A 19,873-nucleotide genomic window follows, 5' to 3' on the forward strand; every position below is an offset into this window, starting at 1 on the left:
ATACAAACATATAAATGTAAGCATATTGTATAACTGAATCTTGGCCACTGAACATTTCTAAAATGACTACATAGTATTACTTTTGCAATACTTTCAATTAATGTACTTTAAAACACATCACTCAATAATCAGTTTGTCTCACTAGAAAAGAATCTGAATCCTTTTTCAAAGCCTGGTGCCTTGATTTTATTTGAAATGGTGACAGACTTGAGGATTAATCTAAAAAATGACAAAAAATATTATGAAGCACTATGGAAGATTTACCAATGTAATAGTTGTACAGAATTGGGCACACCTCCAGTCATCTACTTGAGATGCTAGATAAAATACAAATGAATTCAAGAAAAGCAGATATTAAAAACACAGCTATGAGGGGTACCAGAAAAGACCAAAATGTCTTAAGAAATAAGACCATAAAATAAATTAAATTGAAACTTCCAAAAAAAAAAAAAAAAAGGAATTCTTGGCAGAAATAAAATTATATAGTCCAGGATACTGGGCAGGGAATTGGAGAAGGGGGGGGGAAAAAAAAAAAAAAAAAAAAAAAAAAGAGAACTACTGTGCAATGCTCACAGTTAAAAGCCCACAAGAATATTACCACTGTAACAGCAGGATTGCTGATACAATATTACAATATTCAAAAGCCATGAAAACACTAATCAAAATGTTTATGAGAAACATTTTCACTTTTTTTTCATGCTGCTGAGAATGTCAACAGTGCTGGAAAAAGAGATGGAGCCTTTTACCTAAAAACAATGAAGATGTTCCTTTCTCAGCACTGCCTACCATAGTATATGTTCAGAAACAATCCTGGGAGCTTTAGGAACTTTTGATACTAGGAGGCACTCAGTTTAGATGCTTCAAGAACTGGAAGATAGATGGATTGGGATCACACTGCACTTTACGCTCCAAGGTCCCTTTATCTTTTGCTTTAATCATTATACTCAAGAAATTTCAATAAGTTAATAATATTGAAAACTTCTTTCTGATATCCAATACTATATATAAAAATAAACTGTAGCCATTACGAGCATCAACATTCTTTTTTCTTCCATTTACGCAGTGAACTGAGTGGTTAATATTTAAAGAGCATATATTTTTGCTTTCAGTTAGCAGAGGCTTGGTACGGACTTGATAAAACTTCAGTTATGATTTCTAAAGCTTCTGCCTACATGCAGCTGAAACTAAACAGGGCAAGTGCAATTCCATGCTGGGTTTTCCACAAGAATTGAAAAACAAGCAGCCTGTTTCTCTGTCAGGTGACTGGAAGATGTTTCAAGTGCATCATTAGGAACAGTAGCTAGGCAGGAGAAATCCAGAAAAAAACCTGGAATTGCCAACCCTGACCTGAAGGAGCTGGCTGGGCTACCATGCAAAATATGTAGAAAATAGCATGGTGCTAAACTGGGAAGCCAGTCTTTAAGAAATAGTCTGTATTTAACCTTCGTTCTTACATTGAAACATTACCTGCCACATTTTGTATGTGAAACAGACAATGCCCAATTAATGAATCAAGACCTAGTTTTTACCTTGTTTTATCTAGCATACTCTGATCAAACCCTTCTCTCAAGAATTAACAGTTCCATAATGGGATTTGCTGTGAGGTTAATCATTACAAGAAGTCAGGATTACAGACCATCAAGAAGAAAAATGTATAAAACATTTTTTCCTCATATTCCTATTTTGCAAGTGAAACTAAGGTTAAGTGTATTCACTGAGTGTGAAACCTAAGATGTGAGATCATACTGCTTACTGTATGTGACTTGATAATAGGAGCTCTACTCTGAGTTTAACTCCACTGAAGCCATGAGCACTCAATACTCTTAACCATCAGATCAACACTTCCGATGTCATAATTCTCAAGATTTAGAAGCCCTGATTAGTAGGTACTTCTAAAGATTTTTATTTCATCAGCTTCAGCTTCTGTAACATCAGACATAAACTGTCAGAGGCAGGAACAAAAATCTAAATTTTCAGTGCAGTCTTTCTCTGTCCTACATAACAGACCATCTCTCCTTTTTCTATTATTCTCTATTGCATCCATCACACGATTTTAATCTTCTGGAATGAAGATGTGTCCTGACACAGAACTACTTCTTTAACATTAAATTCTTGCACTAAACGAACTAAAAGAAATAAAGGTCTAATGCATAAAAACACTCAGAATATTCACTGATCAAAGAACACATTTGATACTCTCTTAACACCTCCTATACGGCTGCTGCTTCTTCTTCTTACAGAATCATTGTACGACAATGCCTGACATCATAGCAATCATTCATCCAGAAAGACATAAGACCTTATTATGCAAACAATAACTAAGAAACAAGCATTATATAACTGTCCTCTACCCAGAAGCCTCTCTACAGCTCTTACAGAAATATACCTAACTTTCAGATGTGTAGCGTGTTTTCTTTACAAAATTTACCTCCCACTGTTTTTAAACTAATACTGTACACTTGAATTCATTGACTTCTATGTATTTCATGATCGCATATCAACACCTGACCAAAATTTTAAATTTAAAATGATTGCACAAATTGCTGACAATAAAAAGAACTTCTCAGTGAGAGGCAGATAGACACCAAGTCTAATTAAAAAAAATATACCAGTTTATTAGCTGATTAGAGGTGCCCAATCTTAAAGTTAACATTTATTTGTAATCTCTGCACATCACCAAATATGTTTGTAAAGAACCAGCCCTAGCTGAAAATTGACACATAACACCTTGTTGAATGTTTTTCCCCCAATGAAGTTGGTAAGCATTTACTAAATACGTTGTGAGACAGCAATATAGTCTTAAGAGGGTTAATTTAGCCTGTCCTAACTGTGTCAGAGAATATTATATTTCAGTGGCAAAATCTCTGTGCATTAAATTATGCAAATACGTTAGGAAAAGTAATTTAGAATAGAGAGAAGCGGTTCCACAGCTACAAGCTGTGTAATTAGATCTGTACTCTGCAGTTCAAAGCTAGCTCTGGTGTATATAGCCCTAGTGCTGAAAGTGTCTGCTGCTGCTCTCCTGAAACCAAAGCTTTTAAATGATAAAAAATATACAAGAAAGGAGAAAGCAAATGTCTCTAGCTAGGTTACCTCCCCAGAATTTTCTTGAAGTATGAAACAAATCAAACGTTTTTACTAAAGGCTTTGTTTAAAAATCACAACAGGAAGTGTTTGCATTCCCCAAGTGTCGCATATTCCAGGTTGTAATCTTTCTGAAACACGTTACTACATCACCAAAGCACTGAAAAGCATGCTATTATTCAAAATACCTATGAGAACTAGTACTTTTCTGTTATCAGAGACATGTTACTAGATGCTAGTAGGACTTATATTTTCACTTAAAGGAGAAAGAAAAAAGACACCACATACACATAACAGAAGTGTCTAAAATTATTCATGAAAATTTATAATCAGGTACTTGAAATCCCTTGAAATGACTTTCTTCTGCCTTGGACAGTAAAGATGCTTGCATTAACTTTTGCTACTGGAAAATGTGTCTTTCAAGCTAACATTTTCTATGATAACTCCAAATTAATCTTTTTTGGGAAGCACACTGACTCTTTCAGGTATCTTTCCATCTTGTTATTAGTGCTGGTCACTCAAATGCTTGAGTTCAGCATCTCTGTTTTATTTAACACCTCTCCTCGAGGACAGAAGGCCTAGGTTTTGCCACCCACTTTGCATCATATCTTTTGAAGAAATTAAGATGAAAGAATGAATTTATTTAATTCAATGTCGATATTAATTATGTAGTTTAGAGACAAGTATATATAATTTATTTTAGCTTCAAGACATTGTTTGCCTTCACCCAGCTAAATCCTTATTACAGGTTCTTTTATGTGGTATCCAGTTCTTGGCCTGGGTATTACTTCTACTAAAAATGAACACTTAGGGATACGGATCAACAGATCAATCTATCCAACCATTTTCTCCCTTAAGGTAAGCATGAAACCTCCTCCAAGTATTTTACAAAACTCAACTCCTAATGAGGTTTCAACACTTCTCCCCGAGGAGCGCTGACTGCACCTATTTATGTTAAAAACATCATCCTTTGCATCTCATTAAACAGAACCATCTCCTAGACTAAGTACAACTCACTAATGTCTAGCCTCATTCTAAGGAATAATGAAATTGTTTCTCTCTTCTGTTGTGATTTCTCCCCAACTGCCAAGATACAGTTCAAAATTCCAGTGCCTAATATTTACAGAATGAAAAGTATATTCCATGCAAAATATAAAAGAAAACAACACACACGGCTCACTAAGAGCTCTTGATTAAAAATACTCACTGCAAAATCAGAATGTCTTGATTACCAGGATCTAAATGATAGCATGACAGTGTATAAATGTGATTCCCCCTTCCTCTCACTAATATCACAATAACTTATGAAGACCACTATCCAGACCTAGTAACTAAAAGAACAGCAATAAAGTATATGAAATAAGAATTTTTATAAGGTGACCTACACTAAAGCTTAAGAAGTTTAATGTAGAAATCTTGCTTTTATTTTAGCAGATTTTTGTATTTTTCATATTAAAGTCTTTTCACATATTAAACAATACCATGGGAATGGAAAAAGCTGAACAGGCTGTGTCACTTACCAAGGCAACAAGAGAATTTGAATTTATTTTCTAATTATTTTAATTCATTTAGTGTATCTTGTATTTAAAAGAAATACTGACATAACCTGCATGTGTATTATGATTGTCTTTTACACTACAGAAAATTGAAGGATTACTAAGCTGCCTACAAACTAGTTCTAATGAGACATTTTATATATCCTTCCTTCTGTATAGAAAATTCTTTACAAGTTAAAAGCAGACTGCATTTACTCATCATATAAAATTAAATAAAGTGCATTAGAATACAGGAATTTTCATTCAAGCTTGAGGGGTCAAAAATGCCAAAAAAATTCAGCAAGAGCCACCATTGAAACATCTGTATGTTCAAGAGAAACATTCAGCAAACTCTGCTGAAGAACAAAGCTACACAATTCCATACAATATTTTAACAGAAAATATTAATAACAACAACAAAGAAATCTATAATGCCACATCAGCTAATCAGTACTGTAATGTAATATATTCTGAACTCTGGACATATTACTATTAATTGCTGTCTCTGCTAAGTTTTGATTTAATTATTCACTCAAAATTATATCCCTGTTTAAACAAAACCTAGGATTTTTGAAAAAACCTCTACAGAATCTAATTTTAAAAAAAATATTTAACATAGCTATTTAATTATATTTCTATTTAGATATACCAGCTTTTAAGGGTAATAATTTCTATTTAGTTCACAGATATTTTTACTATCGTAATGTGCACTTGCTCATTTATCTGCCTGTAATAATACTACTTTTTAAAGACATGTCCTATAATTTCAATGTTTGTATTTCTTTTAATGGGGAAATGTATTTGTTACTTAAGATGTGCCCACCCTAATGAACGTTGTATCCTACAGACCCATCTCATTTTTATTATTGCTCGTTAAATTCTACATAAAAAACTATGGTAAGGACACTATATTGGAACTACGTTCTTAATTTTCTTCCTATCTCTCCTTCCCTCATTTAGCCTTTTGTGTTCTAAATCTATCCATAAAAAAGGCTCTACTATCTTACACATTGTGAAATACTACCATCTTTCTCATTCTTCATTTTCATTTCTCTTACAGTGTCCTTTTTCATGCACCTCTTGCTGTCTTCTCTGACTTGCTACAATCTTTATTGTTATAACTCTATTCTAATTCTCAGTATAAACTTAGTTGCTCCTGGTTTTATTTTCCTCCTTTTTCCTTGTCTTTTCTCTATCTTTGTTTTATCATCTCTAGCAAAAGATCTTCCCATTTAACCACAGACTTTTAAACACAAAACTTGTGGAACTATTATAATTTAAAAAAATTTTTGTAGGCATCACACGTATGTAACATCTTCGTCTTTGGTGCAAAAGAAATCTATTTGGAATAGCCCCAAATAGTTCCAACAATACTTATATATATATATATATATATATATTAACATACCTTTTTCTTGTTTCTGTATAATTTATAGGCATTCTGAAAACTTATTGTTTCACTGATTTCCAAGTGGCAGGAGATGATTTAAAAGGTGCGCAGAATCCCCCATGAAAGGCAGACTCTACCACAAAAAATAGCCTTACTACTGTTAGTTATTATATTTACTTTTTAGGATTATATCTAACAAGATATTTTAGCCTGGGGTGACCAAGGAATTTTTCTTTAACTAGAACTTGATAAATTTTCTTCCTCATCTTCTGACTTTTTTTCCCTTAATTTTAACGTTATAACCTCAACTGAGCTCCTGCTGGTCAGGTCACAGACACGATTTTTTTGTCCTTTTTGAAGATAGGGATGACATATGCTGTCTTTCAGTTCTCAGGAACCTCCCCTGATCACCGTGGTCTTTCAGGAATTATCATGAGTAGCTCTGCAATGACATCAGCCAGCTCCTTCAGCATGTGTGGGTGTCTCCAATCAGGTTGCATAGATTTATGTAAGGGTAAGCTTAAGGGTAAGCCTACTCTGATCTTTCCCATTTGTCTCAGGGACCTTGGGATTCCCATAGGCAAATTTTACTAGCAAAGACCAAGGCGAAAAGGACATTGAGTAGCTCAATCTTCTGCATGTCCTTTGTCACCACATTTCCTGCCCCATTCAGCAAAGAGCCATCATTTTCCCTAGTCGTCTTCTTGCTGCTGCTGTACTTGTGGAAGCCCTTCTTGTTGCATTTACACCCCTTGCCAGATTCACCTCCAGATGGGGTTTTGGCTTTCCTAATCCTACTTCTGCATGCTTGGACAGTGCCTTTATATTTCTCCTGGGTCTCCTGTCCCTGCTTTATCCTCCTGTATGCTTCCTTTCCATGTTTGAGTTTTGTCAGGAGTTTCTTTCTCATCCATGCTGGCCTTAGGCCACCTTTGCTTGATTTCCTGCACATCAGGGGACCATTCTTGAGCTTGGCAGATGTGATCCCTGAAAATCAACCAGCTCTCCTGGACCACCTGCCATAGGATTCTTCCAAGCAGATCCCTAAAGAGGCCAAAGTGCTCTCCTGAAGCTCAGGGCTGTGGTCTAGCTTTTTGCCTTGTTCCCTCCATCAGAATCCTGAACTCCACGATCTCATGGTCACTGCAGCCAAGGCTTCTCCCAGCATTCACATCCTCAACCTGTCCTTCCTTTTTTGTAAGTTCAAGGTCCAGCAGAGCATCAACCCTCATCGGCTCCTCAATCATCTGATCTGGGAAGGTGTCATCAATGAACTCCAGAATCTTCCTGGATTGCTTTTGCCTTGCTGTATTGTCCCTCCAGCAGATATTGGGGTGGCAAAGTCCCCCAGGAAGACCATGGACAGTGAACATGAGGCTTCTTCTAGTTGTCTGAAGAAGAGCTCATCTACTTTATGCCTGATCAGGGGATCTGTAGCAAACTCCCACAACAACGTTGCTCATGTCTGTCTGCTGGCTAATCCTCCTCCTAAGCTCTCAGCTGGCTCATCATCCATCCCTAGGCAGAGCTCCAGGTATCCCTGCTGTGCTCTCACATACAAGCAAGTTTCTTGCCATCCTGGCCTGACCTTGCTCAAGAGCCTGTTTCCACCCATTGCAGCACTCAGTTATGCGAGCTATCACATCATATCTCTGATCTCAACATGATCTTAGCTCAGCAACTGGATGCAGACCCCTGATTTCTCCTTTTTGTTCCATGTGCTGCATGTAGTAGTGCACAGGCACACTCAGTTATGCTCATGTAAAACACGATATTGTGTCTTCTGCCACTGTAAAAATGAAAGATATAGGGGTTCAGTGTAATTTCCATTCCCAGCTATGGATAAAACAGTTCTGGACCTGTAAGTGTGACATTAAGCCTCTAGCATTAAAATAGGAAGCTCTGATGATATCAAACCTTAACACTGAAGAACAGTCAGTGTGTATGCAGCAGCACTAATGGGAGGATGCTTTCGAGTAAAAAATACTTGCCCATATGAAACGTCATGACTCTTCCTTTATACCTATACAACAGTTATACACATTTTCCACTAATGTATGCTGATTGTTTTGTCTGATTTAATTTACATTAGGAAGTTATTAATTACTTTAAAAATTGCAAGCACCTGTGTTTACGATCTTGTTTTATTATATTTTGAATTATATTAGATGGCCTATAAAAGAAATGCTCAGTTATAGAATCAATGTTTAAATATGGATTCTGGACAGTGAAGGAAACCTGTTTCAGAACAGTATAATAGGATCTGTGCTATCTTCAATTTGTAGCATTAGCTAGATGTGTGACAAAATGCAGAGGAAAGAAGAATAGAGTGAAAATTAAAGTAGAGGGCAAATTATTCAACAAGACAAACAAACAATACTGACTCCTACAGGTAGTAGAAATTATTCTAAATTTTAATTGACAGGACAGACATAGAAATAGCAATATGTATTCTTGTATAGAAAATTAATCAAGAATAGCTAGTCTATTACTATGCAAATATATATCATTAGGCAGTTAACAATTGCATTTTTGCAGATGCCAATGGACTTGAACGACAATTATTATTCAAAATTATAAGCAGCTTTTCACTGCATCTTTTTTTAGAAAAACAAGATCATGCAATAATTTGTTTCAAGCATTTCCATTTACCCTGTTCTGACATTAACTATTTTGACTTTGTACAATAACATGTTTCTACATTATCATATTTTTGACAAGTAACACTCCAGAATAAGAGTTGTCATGTCTACTGTATCTCTTCTTATGTTTCCAAAATTATTTATACTTATATGTATAACATCCATAATATGAAAAAATAGCCCAGGAGCCAGTAGTGATAAGCAGATTCTATTCAGCTTTACTGAAGGAAAGGAACATAGAGGATACTGGAGAAATCTTCATATCTATTCCCATTCCTTTTACTTAAGTAAAAAGATTAAGAAAATTGCCATGTCAGCCTCTACATCTTCTGGTTTTGTAAGATCCAGTAATGTAAAAAAACCTACTAAACAATTAAAGAACAGAATAGTCAGGTTTTCTAGCTTATTTCTTATCAGTACTGATTTAAAAACACAGACCTTTATCCAGAAGCTTCTTTTGCTCCTAGTCAACACATTTTCTATGTCATCAGAAAAGTGAAGAACTGCCTTCAAGTATAAGTAATGTTTTACTATGAAACTTAATAAAGTTATGAAAATTTAAATGATGCAACAGTTTGCAAACAATAGTAAACTGTGCTAGAACAATTAGAATGTCCCTTGTAAACCCATACCTTATATACCCAGCTCTTCTCAAGATATCCTCTCCTAAATAAGAATATTATAAATACCTCACAATTAAATACATGAGAATATACAAACGTAACATATTCTGGAGTCACCTCTTCAGTAACCACAAAGAAAACTATCAACACAGTACTACATATGTGAGAAATCTCATACTCTGGAAAGTGAATAGAAGTATAAAGTCAAAAGGAATTTCCTGATGCATCTTAGTGTCTTAATAAAGAGTATTTACTTCCCATCCTCATGGATTCCTCAAAATAACTTATTTTCTATAGCATCCTATATTACTGTATATTTAAAATTAAAACCCACTAATGACATTACTACTGGATTCTCTGGTAACATCTGTTAAAAAGTCTGTTATAGGTATAAGGTCGTGGTGGACAGTAGTTATCTTGTTACATTTTGAATAATTCACAGAAGTTTTGACAATAATCAGGAAGTTTATTAGTTGATACTATCTATTATGTTAAACTAAGCACACAGATCCATTTATTTCGGGGCTACAGAGCAAGAATTTTCAAAAGCTTTGGACCACTGACAATCCTCAACATGTCTTCTGGAGTATCATTTATCCTTGCCATTAAATTCTTACTGAAGTACAATATGAAGCTGACAGGGATCCACAGACTTAACTTCCCACAATCTTCTATACCACTAATGGTCTGCAGTTCCATGTTTGAAAAACAGCTTTTAACATAGAGCTAGTAAAACTCATTGTATTAGGCTGCAAGACTGGTCAAGCTGCCTTTACCAGTAAGCCGTACATCTGTAACTTAACACTTAGGTCATCTACAAAAGGCCAACTGTCTCAAGATGTAACTATTTATTATTTCATTTAAATATAATTTTAGCCTATGAGAAGTTAATAATTTGGAATTAAATCTGATTTTTTGTTTTAATGATTCAATGTATATTCACAATATCAGAAGAATAGTAATTCTAAATAGTAGCACTTGCTACCTTAAACAGTTGTATTACCAATACCAACATCATTGTGTAGCTGTGCAAAACTACAGACATAAACTGAACATCTCATGAACTCATAGTTAATGGAAAGATACTAAATTGGTGCTTCTGGTCTACATAAATTCATTGTGAACAGCCGCGTACACATATACAGACAAGCTACTATGTAAATACAAACATACATGCAAAAATTAGCATAAGGCACAGAAATATAGCACACAAACATTTAGAAGGCTATCGAATTGAAGAATAATGGGTTATTATATACATAACTTGTTATGGAATCCATTTCCAGCAATTTCCTCAGCTGTTCATACAGGTAGCTGACAAGGTATTAAATGCTTAAAGCCAAACAGATTTGACCAGAAAATATTGAGGAAAATAGTACATACGTATCATTTGACAAGAACATGAAACATCTGGTACATAACATTTTTTGAAGCATATCTTCTACACAGCACATCAGTACAGTATTTTTAATTAAAGTATACACAAAGTTTCATTTATTCAGGCATAAGATTATATTAACTATTATATCCTTAAAATTGCAAAAGGCAGTTATTGTGGAAATGAAGTGCATAAATAAATGATGAAGATGCAGAACATAAAAACAGTGCACCATCACTGAATTAGTTTGTCTGTGATTTTGTTAAAGAAACCATACATATAAATGGGTCCTGATTGAGCAAAAGCTGCAAAAGAAATTGTACAGAAAACTATTCAAAGTATTCAAGTCTTCACTTAATCAGCTGACACAGAAATAACATCTAAAATGATCAGCCATAATTCAGCTATCCTGCCAGACCACTTTAGCTTCTGTATTTGTGTATTTTTACTTACATACATGTGTGTATATATAAATATAGAAGCAATATATACACATATATATGCAAATAAGCTATACCAGGTGATGAAGTAGAAGCAATCTGTATAGGTGCAGAGTTACAAAAACTCAGACTGAAATAAACTCTTTAGGCTATAAAATGGAACTCTAGAAAAAACCCAACCTAGATAAAGAATACATCTTAACCAAACCAGTAACTTTTCAGAGTTATTTGTCCAAAGTGTGCTATAGACACTATTTCAACCAGGAAAAATATTAGGACAAGCTTAATTCTCAAGGTACTAGGTTCCAGAGAGACTTCTGAAGAAAATACTGTTTTATTAAATCTTATCTTATGACACAGCTATAAAAGCATTGTCAACAGTTGCAGTAACTAAGCTTATTAAACTTTTATCTTCACATGGCTTCTGCAACCAAATAACAGCTGGAAAACTGATAATAAAGAAATTTAATCCATCATTTTTACAGATGAAATTAATACCTGTCAAATTCACTTCTGACAATTTAATACAATAGATTTAAAATAACTACTCAAGTGTTTCTTTTTTGGTTCAAAACAGCATTGTAAGAAAAACAAGATGACACTTCTTAGTACTGCGAAGTTCAAGTCAATTATTGTAAGCAGAGAACTATTACAGACAATGTGAAGGCTTTATGCGCAATATATAGCACAGAACCAGTTTTGACTACATAAATTCAAGTGTAATCTGTTTCTGATTGGTGACATCAAAAATCCTGATTTGAAAGAGTAAAGTATTAAAAATCTGTGCAAGGTGATACTTAGAAATTATTCCAAGATTTTTAAAAAATATATAGCATCTGAATATTACTTCTAATGAACTAAATGCAGAACAGTGGTACAGAACAACATTTTAATTAAGTACATAAATTCTAATTAATAAAGCAAGCTTGATCTCCAGAAAATTGCATATTAACCACCCAATGCATACACTAATTATAAATTTAACAAGTAAACATGGCTGTATTCTGCACATTAAAAAAAATCCAAATTTAATTTTAAAAGATAAAAGGTAAAGCTTGTCATAGGTATATCAGATGCATTTGAGACAATACTGCAAAAGCAAAATGGTGACACAGAAGAAACCAGCTAAACCTAAGAAACTAGTTCAAATCAGAAGAGCAAAAGCTCAGAAACTAACAAGGTACTTGAAAAAGCACTTTTCTTCAAAAGGTTAAGAAAACTGAACTGAAATAAGCACAAAATGGGCAGTCTGAAATTACCACTCACAGTGCATCATCTAGAATGGATGGTTTGTATAAAGCTGTTCATTGTTTTAAGTAGTTTTCCTCTACATTTTTAGTCCCAGTAGTAAGATTTCCAGCATGCTAATTTTAAGAAGATTGCCATATCTCCACTGGTTTACAGTTCCTAAAGCCTGCTCCACTCAAGTTAACCAGAGTTGTTGCTAAATATGTAGGAATACTACTACTGTATTAACTTTTGGATGTTGTGGTGAGGCTTTCAATAGCTATTGTTTCAAAAATCCAGGTTCTTTGCAACAGACAACCTGGCATCTTTGTCCACCAGAAAAGCTCTTCCTTGTGTACTGAAACCACTTCCTATAAAGCCATGATGTCTCCTCAGTATTTAAGTACTGACACCTTGCGCCTCAATGCCTGCACAGGCAGCAAGGGCAATGAGAACCACAAAAAGATGTCAGAACTTCCACTGAACAGTCAGTTTTTGCTATGAACTGAAAATACTGAGCTCTGTGAGAAAATGAACTTTCAAGGAGTTTCACTGAGTACCGGAACTAGTGGAAGAAAAGCTAAAACAGACAATATGTCATCTCAGATTTACACAGAAAACTCTCAAAATCAGTGGGAAAACAGAGACGTTCATTATCTTAAAAAGGAAAAGAGGTTTCAGAAGACAGGAGAATGCCAAAGGCACTCCAAGCTGAAAACTGTAATAAACAGCCAAATTGGCAAACAAGCAAAGTGCATTGGGTAAGGAACCAGGACTGAAACTTAGATATCTGTGGCTGAAGACAAGCAGAGTAACAGAGTACTGAAGGTCAGAAAAAAACCCAGAGAGGAAAGTAAGGTGCAGAGAGTAAATATGGGAGACCTGCTGAAACAACACCAAGGACAAAGACTTCTTTTGAAAGTTTAAGTAATATCAAAGAGAATCAGCTATCAGGAAAAAAAAAAATAGGTCGCAGAAACAGAAGACATGAGTAGTCTGAGGAATGTGGCAAAAACAAGAGAGTTTTATGAGTGCAGTTTGAAGAAGTACTTCCTCTGGAAGCTTTCAGAGAACTTCAGCAACTCCCCTTCTAATTCATAATCCAAGAAATTAACAGAATCCCAATAAATCTTATGCAATTTCAGGGTTTTACTTTTTTTTGACCAAGAAAGAATGTTCAGACCACAAAAGAAGAAAAGAAATAAAAGAAAAAGAAAAGATAGCAAACAGTAAGGTTCTGACAAATTCGTAACAGCAAAAGTATTTAAGAGGTGATGGGGACAATGAGAGAAACGCATGGTCATCTGTCAGTAACCAAGGTGGTGGGATAAAACAGCAAAAGGTCAGCAACAGAAGGAGATATAACGGATGTAAACCTATATAACCGCAGCGATGGTCAGAGTCAAAAAGAGTTAATTCCCTAGGATACTAACTTAAGCAACTGAACCTTGGGAAAGAGCAACAGCTCCATATTTTTTAGATAAAGGAATTTAACATAAAGTTAAAATTTACATATGATATGTTTGAGAGAAAAAAAAACCCACCCTTAAACCTACTGTCATTTCTCAAAACTCCTAAAAATACTATGTTATTTCTCAAAGCATAACATGACAAGGGTGTTTTCCCGCTCAGACACAGTGAAGATAAAGACAGTATGATAAGTATTGTCCTAAACTAACTAGTAATGCAATGTTTCAATTTATTATAGAAAGGATGTTGATACGTATGGTCTTCTCTCACTGTCTTTGCTGATCTCACGAGGTTCTCTACAGGCTGCCTCGGAAAGGTGCTGCCCGCCACCTGCTCCCGAACTTGTCGCCATTAGATGCCCTTGTCACAGGGCTGTAAAATGTGAAGAAGCTTTTTCAGCTCTGTAGCTGAATTAATGCTGTTAATGCATGTGGCCCACTATTGGTGACTGCCTGACAAGAGACAGCTGTAATCACTTTGAGGGAATGATAATTTTTGGTGGCTGAGCCTTCACCCAGTCTTCAAGGGAACAGTATCCCAGAAGATAAAAGCTGGCAAAAATACTCTACCTGCAACTGAGCGTGGAGTCATATTCTCTGATGAATGGTGTGTAATTTCAGTTTTGTTTTTTTTTTTCTTTGTTTAAAGAATCTTTGGTTTATTAAGAGGTAGAACTAAAACTCTAAAAGTGCAAATCAGTCCAAGAGGATCTAACATCTTTTCAGATAATATAAGAACATAGTAAATTCAAAATACGACATAAAAACAAATATTCACCAGCTAATATCGAGCACAGAAGGACAGTCCCAGGAAAGCAGACTTAACAGCCCTAGAGGTTCTCACTTAAAGCAATCTTAAGAGGTAGGATCGACAGAAAAACCTCCTAATGAAGATCTACATTGTTAGTAATCCTACAAAAAGAGCACATGACCTAAAAAGCACCTGGAAACCTTTAGGACATTTTCTGATCTTACTTCTTCAGTCACTATAAAAAGTTTCTATAACAAAAACCCTACAAAACTCAGTAGGGCAAGCCATCTATCATTATATCTTTCCTCAAGTTAAACAAGAGAATTGTGCTATAAGACAAATGTTATAGCTTCAGTTGCATATGGTAATTTAAAGTGAAGCCTACAAATGAGATATCTCATTAGTTTGAGCAGATGGATCAAAATTAAAGGCTGAATCACCAACTCTTAATTTCCCAGTAGCCAGGAAGAGCTTGAAGTCTTGCAGAGGATGACTGTGGAAAAATCAACATAAAAAGCTCCTCTCCATCTGTCAAAACACATGCTTGTAGAATGCAACTACCTCCTACCAGCCTTAGTCTTAAAAAATGAAAACGCACATACATCTATTGAAACACATGAACATATAACTTCAGTCAAGCATCACACTGTAACCTATAATATGACAGGGACACATCAGCATGACTTCCATAAGAGTAAATTATTTGGTTCCAGCATGGTAGAATTCTTTGAAAATGAGTTAACAGAACAGTAGATAAAGAAAAAATGTTGAATTTATTAAGATGTTCCAAAGACTCTGGTAAAGAATCTTAAAAGAGACAACACTGTGAAAGTTTGACGGCCACAGGAAGGTGTACATTAACTCATGGAACTTTAGAAGAGGGAAAGTATCTTTTCTGATTCTGGTATTTCTGTCTTATGCTTCAGTACAAAACAGAGCAGGTAGGTTTTTGGCTCTCTGGAGCACTGCTAATGAGATCTGTGTCTGTCACACATTACTGCCTGAATAGTTATAAAATTCCAACCATTTCCTGAATTCCATACAGGCATACAAGCGCTGTGGAAATTTTATAAAGTATTGGGGGAGAAGGTGTGAATGTATCTTTCTAAGAAGTATATTTAGAAATAACCACAGCTTTGTTAAAAAGCAAACAAACTACACACATACAATGTAAATAAACACAAGTTTCAAGGATAACACAAGCTAAGGTAACAGAGCATGACAGTAACAGACTATGGTGAACGTGGACACAAGGTAATGGATTTCTAAAAACTAAGAAAATCAGAAGAAGGTGATAACTGTAGAAGGCTATTCTCAAAATTGTGAAAAGACACTAAAGAAAACCTTCCTAGCATAATATTCATCATATTAATTCATAATATTCATCTTCCACTATGGGGCAGGCATTTCCATGTAGATATATCTATGGGACCTTTTTTTTTCTCACCTGCAGCTGGTTTAATGATTAGACAGATCATTTGTCATAGCTTACTCATTAAAAGGAAAAATCCCTAATTTTTAATATGTGGTACAATACTGCATACTATAACTAACTGTATTATACAATGAGCTGATATGCTTGATTCTGCATTGTTAAAGACTGTATACCAGTGTTTGTACATCATTCATTTCAGGATATGTTTCATAAGTTTGTTTCATAAGTGTCAAGACCAATATGTTTTAACTACTCTGAAGAAAAGTCCAGTGTAACTGGTTGGTATTCAGACATATATTTAAGAGAGTTCTGCAACATACCAGAACAAAGATTTTCAAGCAAAGAAAATGCTTAACATTTACAGCCAATTGAATCTAATTAACCAAAGCATTCTGAAACCAAATCAAATTTATATAGCAAGGGAAACCACACTTTTGCTTTGTCTGAAAATACACTCCTTATTTGGTTGTTGGTTTGAAATACAATTTTCAGAAATTGAGATCAGCAATAGTGTCAGCTGCTGAAACTGTAACATTAAGTAGACTACAGTTCTTCACTTAACCTCTTTCAGCTGTAGCTCATGCCTTAAAACACTCGTGCACTCAGCTGGTAGTACAGGAACTAAAACTGTTCTCAAGGAAAGCTACAAAAAACATATCCTGCTAGAATTAAACAACTTATTCTACTTGAATTTTTAAAATAATATTATATTTGTTTGTAGACAGTGTTTTCCTCAGCATGAAGAAAAAAGAGGTGCAATAAACATGCTGGAACAGCATGTAACTTCCTGCCGGGAATCCAAGATATGTTACTTATTTATACATACTGATTTAAAGAATCTGCTACTTGTAGGTTTATCTACAGCAAGTGAAAATATATGAAATCATAACAAGAAATGAAAGATAAGCAACTAAACATACCTCAGTGTTAGGAATTTGGTAAGGTATGTGCATAATTGACAATGAGGAGAAAATAAACTAGAAAGTTCCCTTAGTCCTGCCAACAAATTTTGTTAACAGTCATCACTCAGGAAAATATCAGCATTTCCATATGTAATCTTCATGGAAGTTTTCTGAATGTAGCAACAGTAACTGATATCAACAAGAGAAGATAAGTGGAAGAATGGCGTTAAACCATAGGGAGCAGGAGGACTAAGAAGCTGTTGCTGAAATATTTTTTCCCCCAAGTCATAAACCAACTGTTCATCTTTCAAAAAACACCACAATCTGAATTTTCTGTGAAAAAGTGGGGAAAATGTGCAATTCTTAGCATGGCTGTGTGGGAAAGAGTTTTATATAAAATGTGATTTAGTGAAAAGCCTCTTCAAGGATCACATTGCACTAGCTTTTGTTCCTGCTCTGAACAGGTGCCATACCTGCTACAACTACTGCTGCTCACACTGCTGTACGTGCAAAGTTCTAACAAAAATGAGACGTTGATTGGGGGTGATTCAGGAGCACAATGATAACAGAATGATAAACCATTCAGGCAAATGAGGTAAGCCCACCGTCTTAGTGCAGGGGAATATCAAACTTGAAAATTCACTGCAGAAACCTCTATTGTAAAGCAAAACAAAGGTTTGTGTCCTTTAAAAATAAAACAAAACACAAACCCTAGGATATTTCAAATGACAGCTCTTGTGCACCATGTCTTGAACACTGCATAACTCTCATCCCTCATCTCTAACAGGAGACATTAGAATTTGAAAGATACTGGAAAGGCTCAGAAGAATAACTAAGTGCTGTATTTTTTCTTTTTTTAATCATTAAATGTACCTAAGTCTAAGGTCTCTAAAGTACTGACATACTTTGCCTTGTCATTTTAAAAAGGTGACATAAATATACATTAATTACTTTTTAAAAGTGACATAAATACACATCAATTACTTTAAGGGATATATAAAGTACCAGGAATTTTCATCTTAGCTAGAAACTAACTTTATTTAGCCAGTTTAGATTTTCTTGCATGCTGTTTCTATAAAGTGTTTTCAAGATTAGAGAAGACCTCTGAAGTGACGTATCTCAAAATAATACAAAAAAATTAAAAAAAAAAAATTCTTAATACATCATTACAATGATCAAAACTAATTTCTTTATATGTGTTCTGAATGCAAACCAAAAGAAAAAAATAAATACCTGCTGTCCAGCCATTATTTGCTTCAGCACATTTTCATAACATACTTCATCCATATGATTCAGCTGCTGCACCTGGAAAACAAACATCATACCTCATATTAAAAGCATTTCTATCTTTGTAGATTTTCTACTACATATCAAGCAATTTACAGAGATCCATGAAAAAAAAAAGTGATTATGCAATTAAATTTATAATATACTGATTCCCATTCCTACCAATATCTTTTTGGTATTCTGTCCTGGTTTTGGCTGGGATAGAGTTAATTTTCTTTATAGTAGCTTGTATGGGACTATGTTTTGGATTTGTGCTGAAAACAGTGTTGATAATACAGAGATGTTTCGGTTGTTGCTAAGCAGAGCCTATACTAAATCAAGGACTTTTCAGCGTCCCATGCTCTGCCAGGTGCACAAGAAGCTGGGAGGGGGCACAGCCAGGACAGCTGACCCCAACTGACCAAAGGGATATTCCATACCATATGACATCAGGCCCAGTATATGAAGGTGGGGAAGAAGGAAGGCGGGGGGGGGGGGGGGGGGAACGGGACATTTGGAGTGATGACGTTTATCTTCGCAAAGGAACCGATACGCATGATGGAGCCCTGCTTTCCTGGAGATGGCTGAACACTTCCCTGCCCATGGAAAGGAGTGAATGAATTCCTTGCTTTGCTTTGCTTGTGTGTACAGCTTCTGCTTTACCTATTAAACTGTCTTTATCTCAACCCACGAGTCTTCTCACTTTTACTCTTCTGATTCTCTCCCCCATCCCACCAGGGGGAAGCGAGCGAGCGCCTGTGTGGGACTTAGTTGCCAGCTGGGGTTCAACCACAACATATTCTTAAATTCACAAATAGAACATGAAAATAACTATCTAAAGTACAAGTAAGGGCAATGGATACAAAATTTATTATGTGGCTTTGTTGGTTTCTTTAATGACAGAAGAGACATAACTCAGTTCTATTCTTTAATTTATGTGTTTCGTATTAAGGAATCTTACTTCTACAGGATACTGATGAAGTATCCATTTAATACATCATCTTACCTAACATTAATTCTTTCCATTTGGTACTGTAAAAATAGTTTTTACATTGCAGATATACATATCCAGGAAATTACGGATTGTCAGCTTTTTTGCCATAGGAAACAGAAATTTCTTCATAGTTCAGTCATGCATAGGAACCAGTGGGAGTACCATGTACAGAGTTTCCAATTATGGATAAATAAAATGTTTCAGAAAGGTTCCAAAATAAAAACTTCAGTTAAAATAAAAAGTATTCTTCAAGCTACTCTAAAGATTTCTTTTTCAATTTCTTTAATGTATCACAATATAAATAGCATGTATCTACTTGAATGCACCTCAGTATTAAGGCTGTGACAAATCAAAATAAATGAAGTTCAAAATCAGAACAATCACTCCATTCTTCATTTGTGCATTCATGGGTGGAAAGAAGGTAGTTGTTTTATAACCAAATTTTTTTGACACCAAGAAACGTTTTACAAGAGCAAAGCATGTAAGAATTCGAAAATGGAAATTTAGTACTTGGAGTTATCTAGAATAGCTGAAAGTTGAAAACCACAGCTTTAAAACAGCTTTAGAGGGAAGAAGAGAACATTCATATTTGGCATCGTACAAGCATAGTAACAAAAAGATGAGACAATATGGACACGTGTGTGAGAGAGAAGTAGCCAGTCTAATTATTCTGAAAAGGAGAGGTTAGCATTTTAATTAATTATTTTTTCAAATAATAGCAAGTGAAAATCATTAAG

At 35.0% G+C, this 19,873-nt stretch overlaps 1 protein-coding gene across 4 annotated transcripts in view; it reads right to left on the reverse strand.

Moving 5' to 3' along the window:
* The window catches only part of ASCC3 (activating signal cointegrator 1 complex subunit 3), a 291,790-nt gene that overhangs the window by 143,990 nt on the left and 127,927 nt on the right, over window positions 1-19,873 (reverse strand). For all 4 annotated transcript variants that reach the window (XM_072855573.1, XM_072855572.1, XM_072855574.1 and 1 more), the window contains one exon: window positions 18,110-18,181. In XM_072855573.1, the coding sequence (XP_072711674.1) occupies window positions 18,110-18,181 (72 nt within the window). The remainder of the gene's footprint in view (window positions 1-18,109; window positions 18,182-19,873) is intronic.

Source organism: Ciconia boyciana, chromosome 3 (genome assembly GCF_034638445.1).
Source record: "Ciconia boyciana chromosome 3, ASM3463844v1, whole genome shotgun sequence".
NCBI lineage: Eukaryota > Metazoa > Chordata > Aves > Ciconiiformes > Ciconiidae > Ciconia > Ciconia boyciana.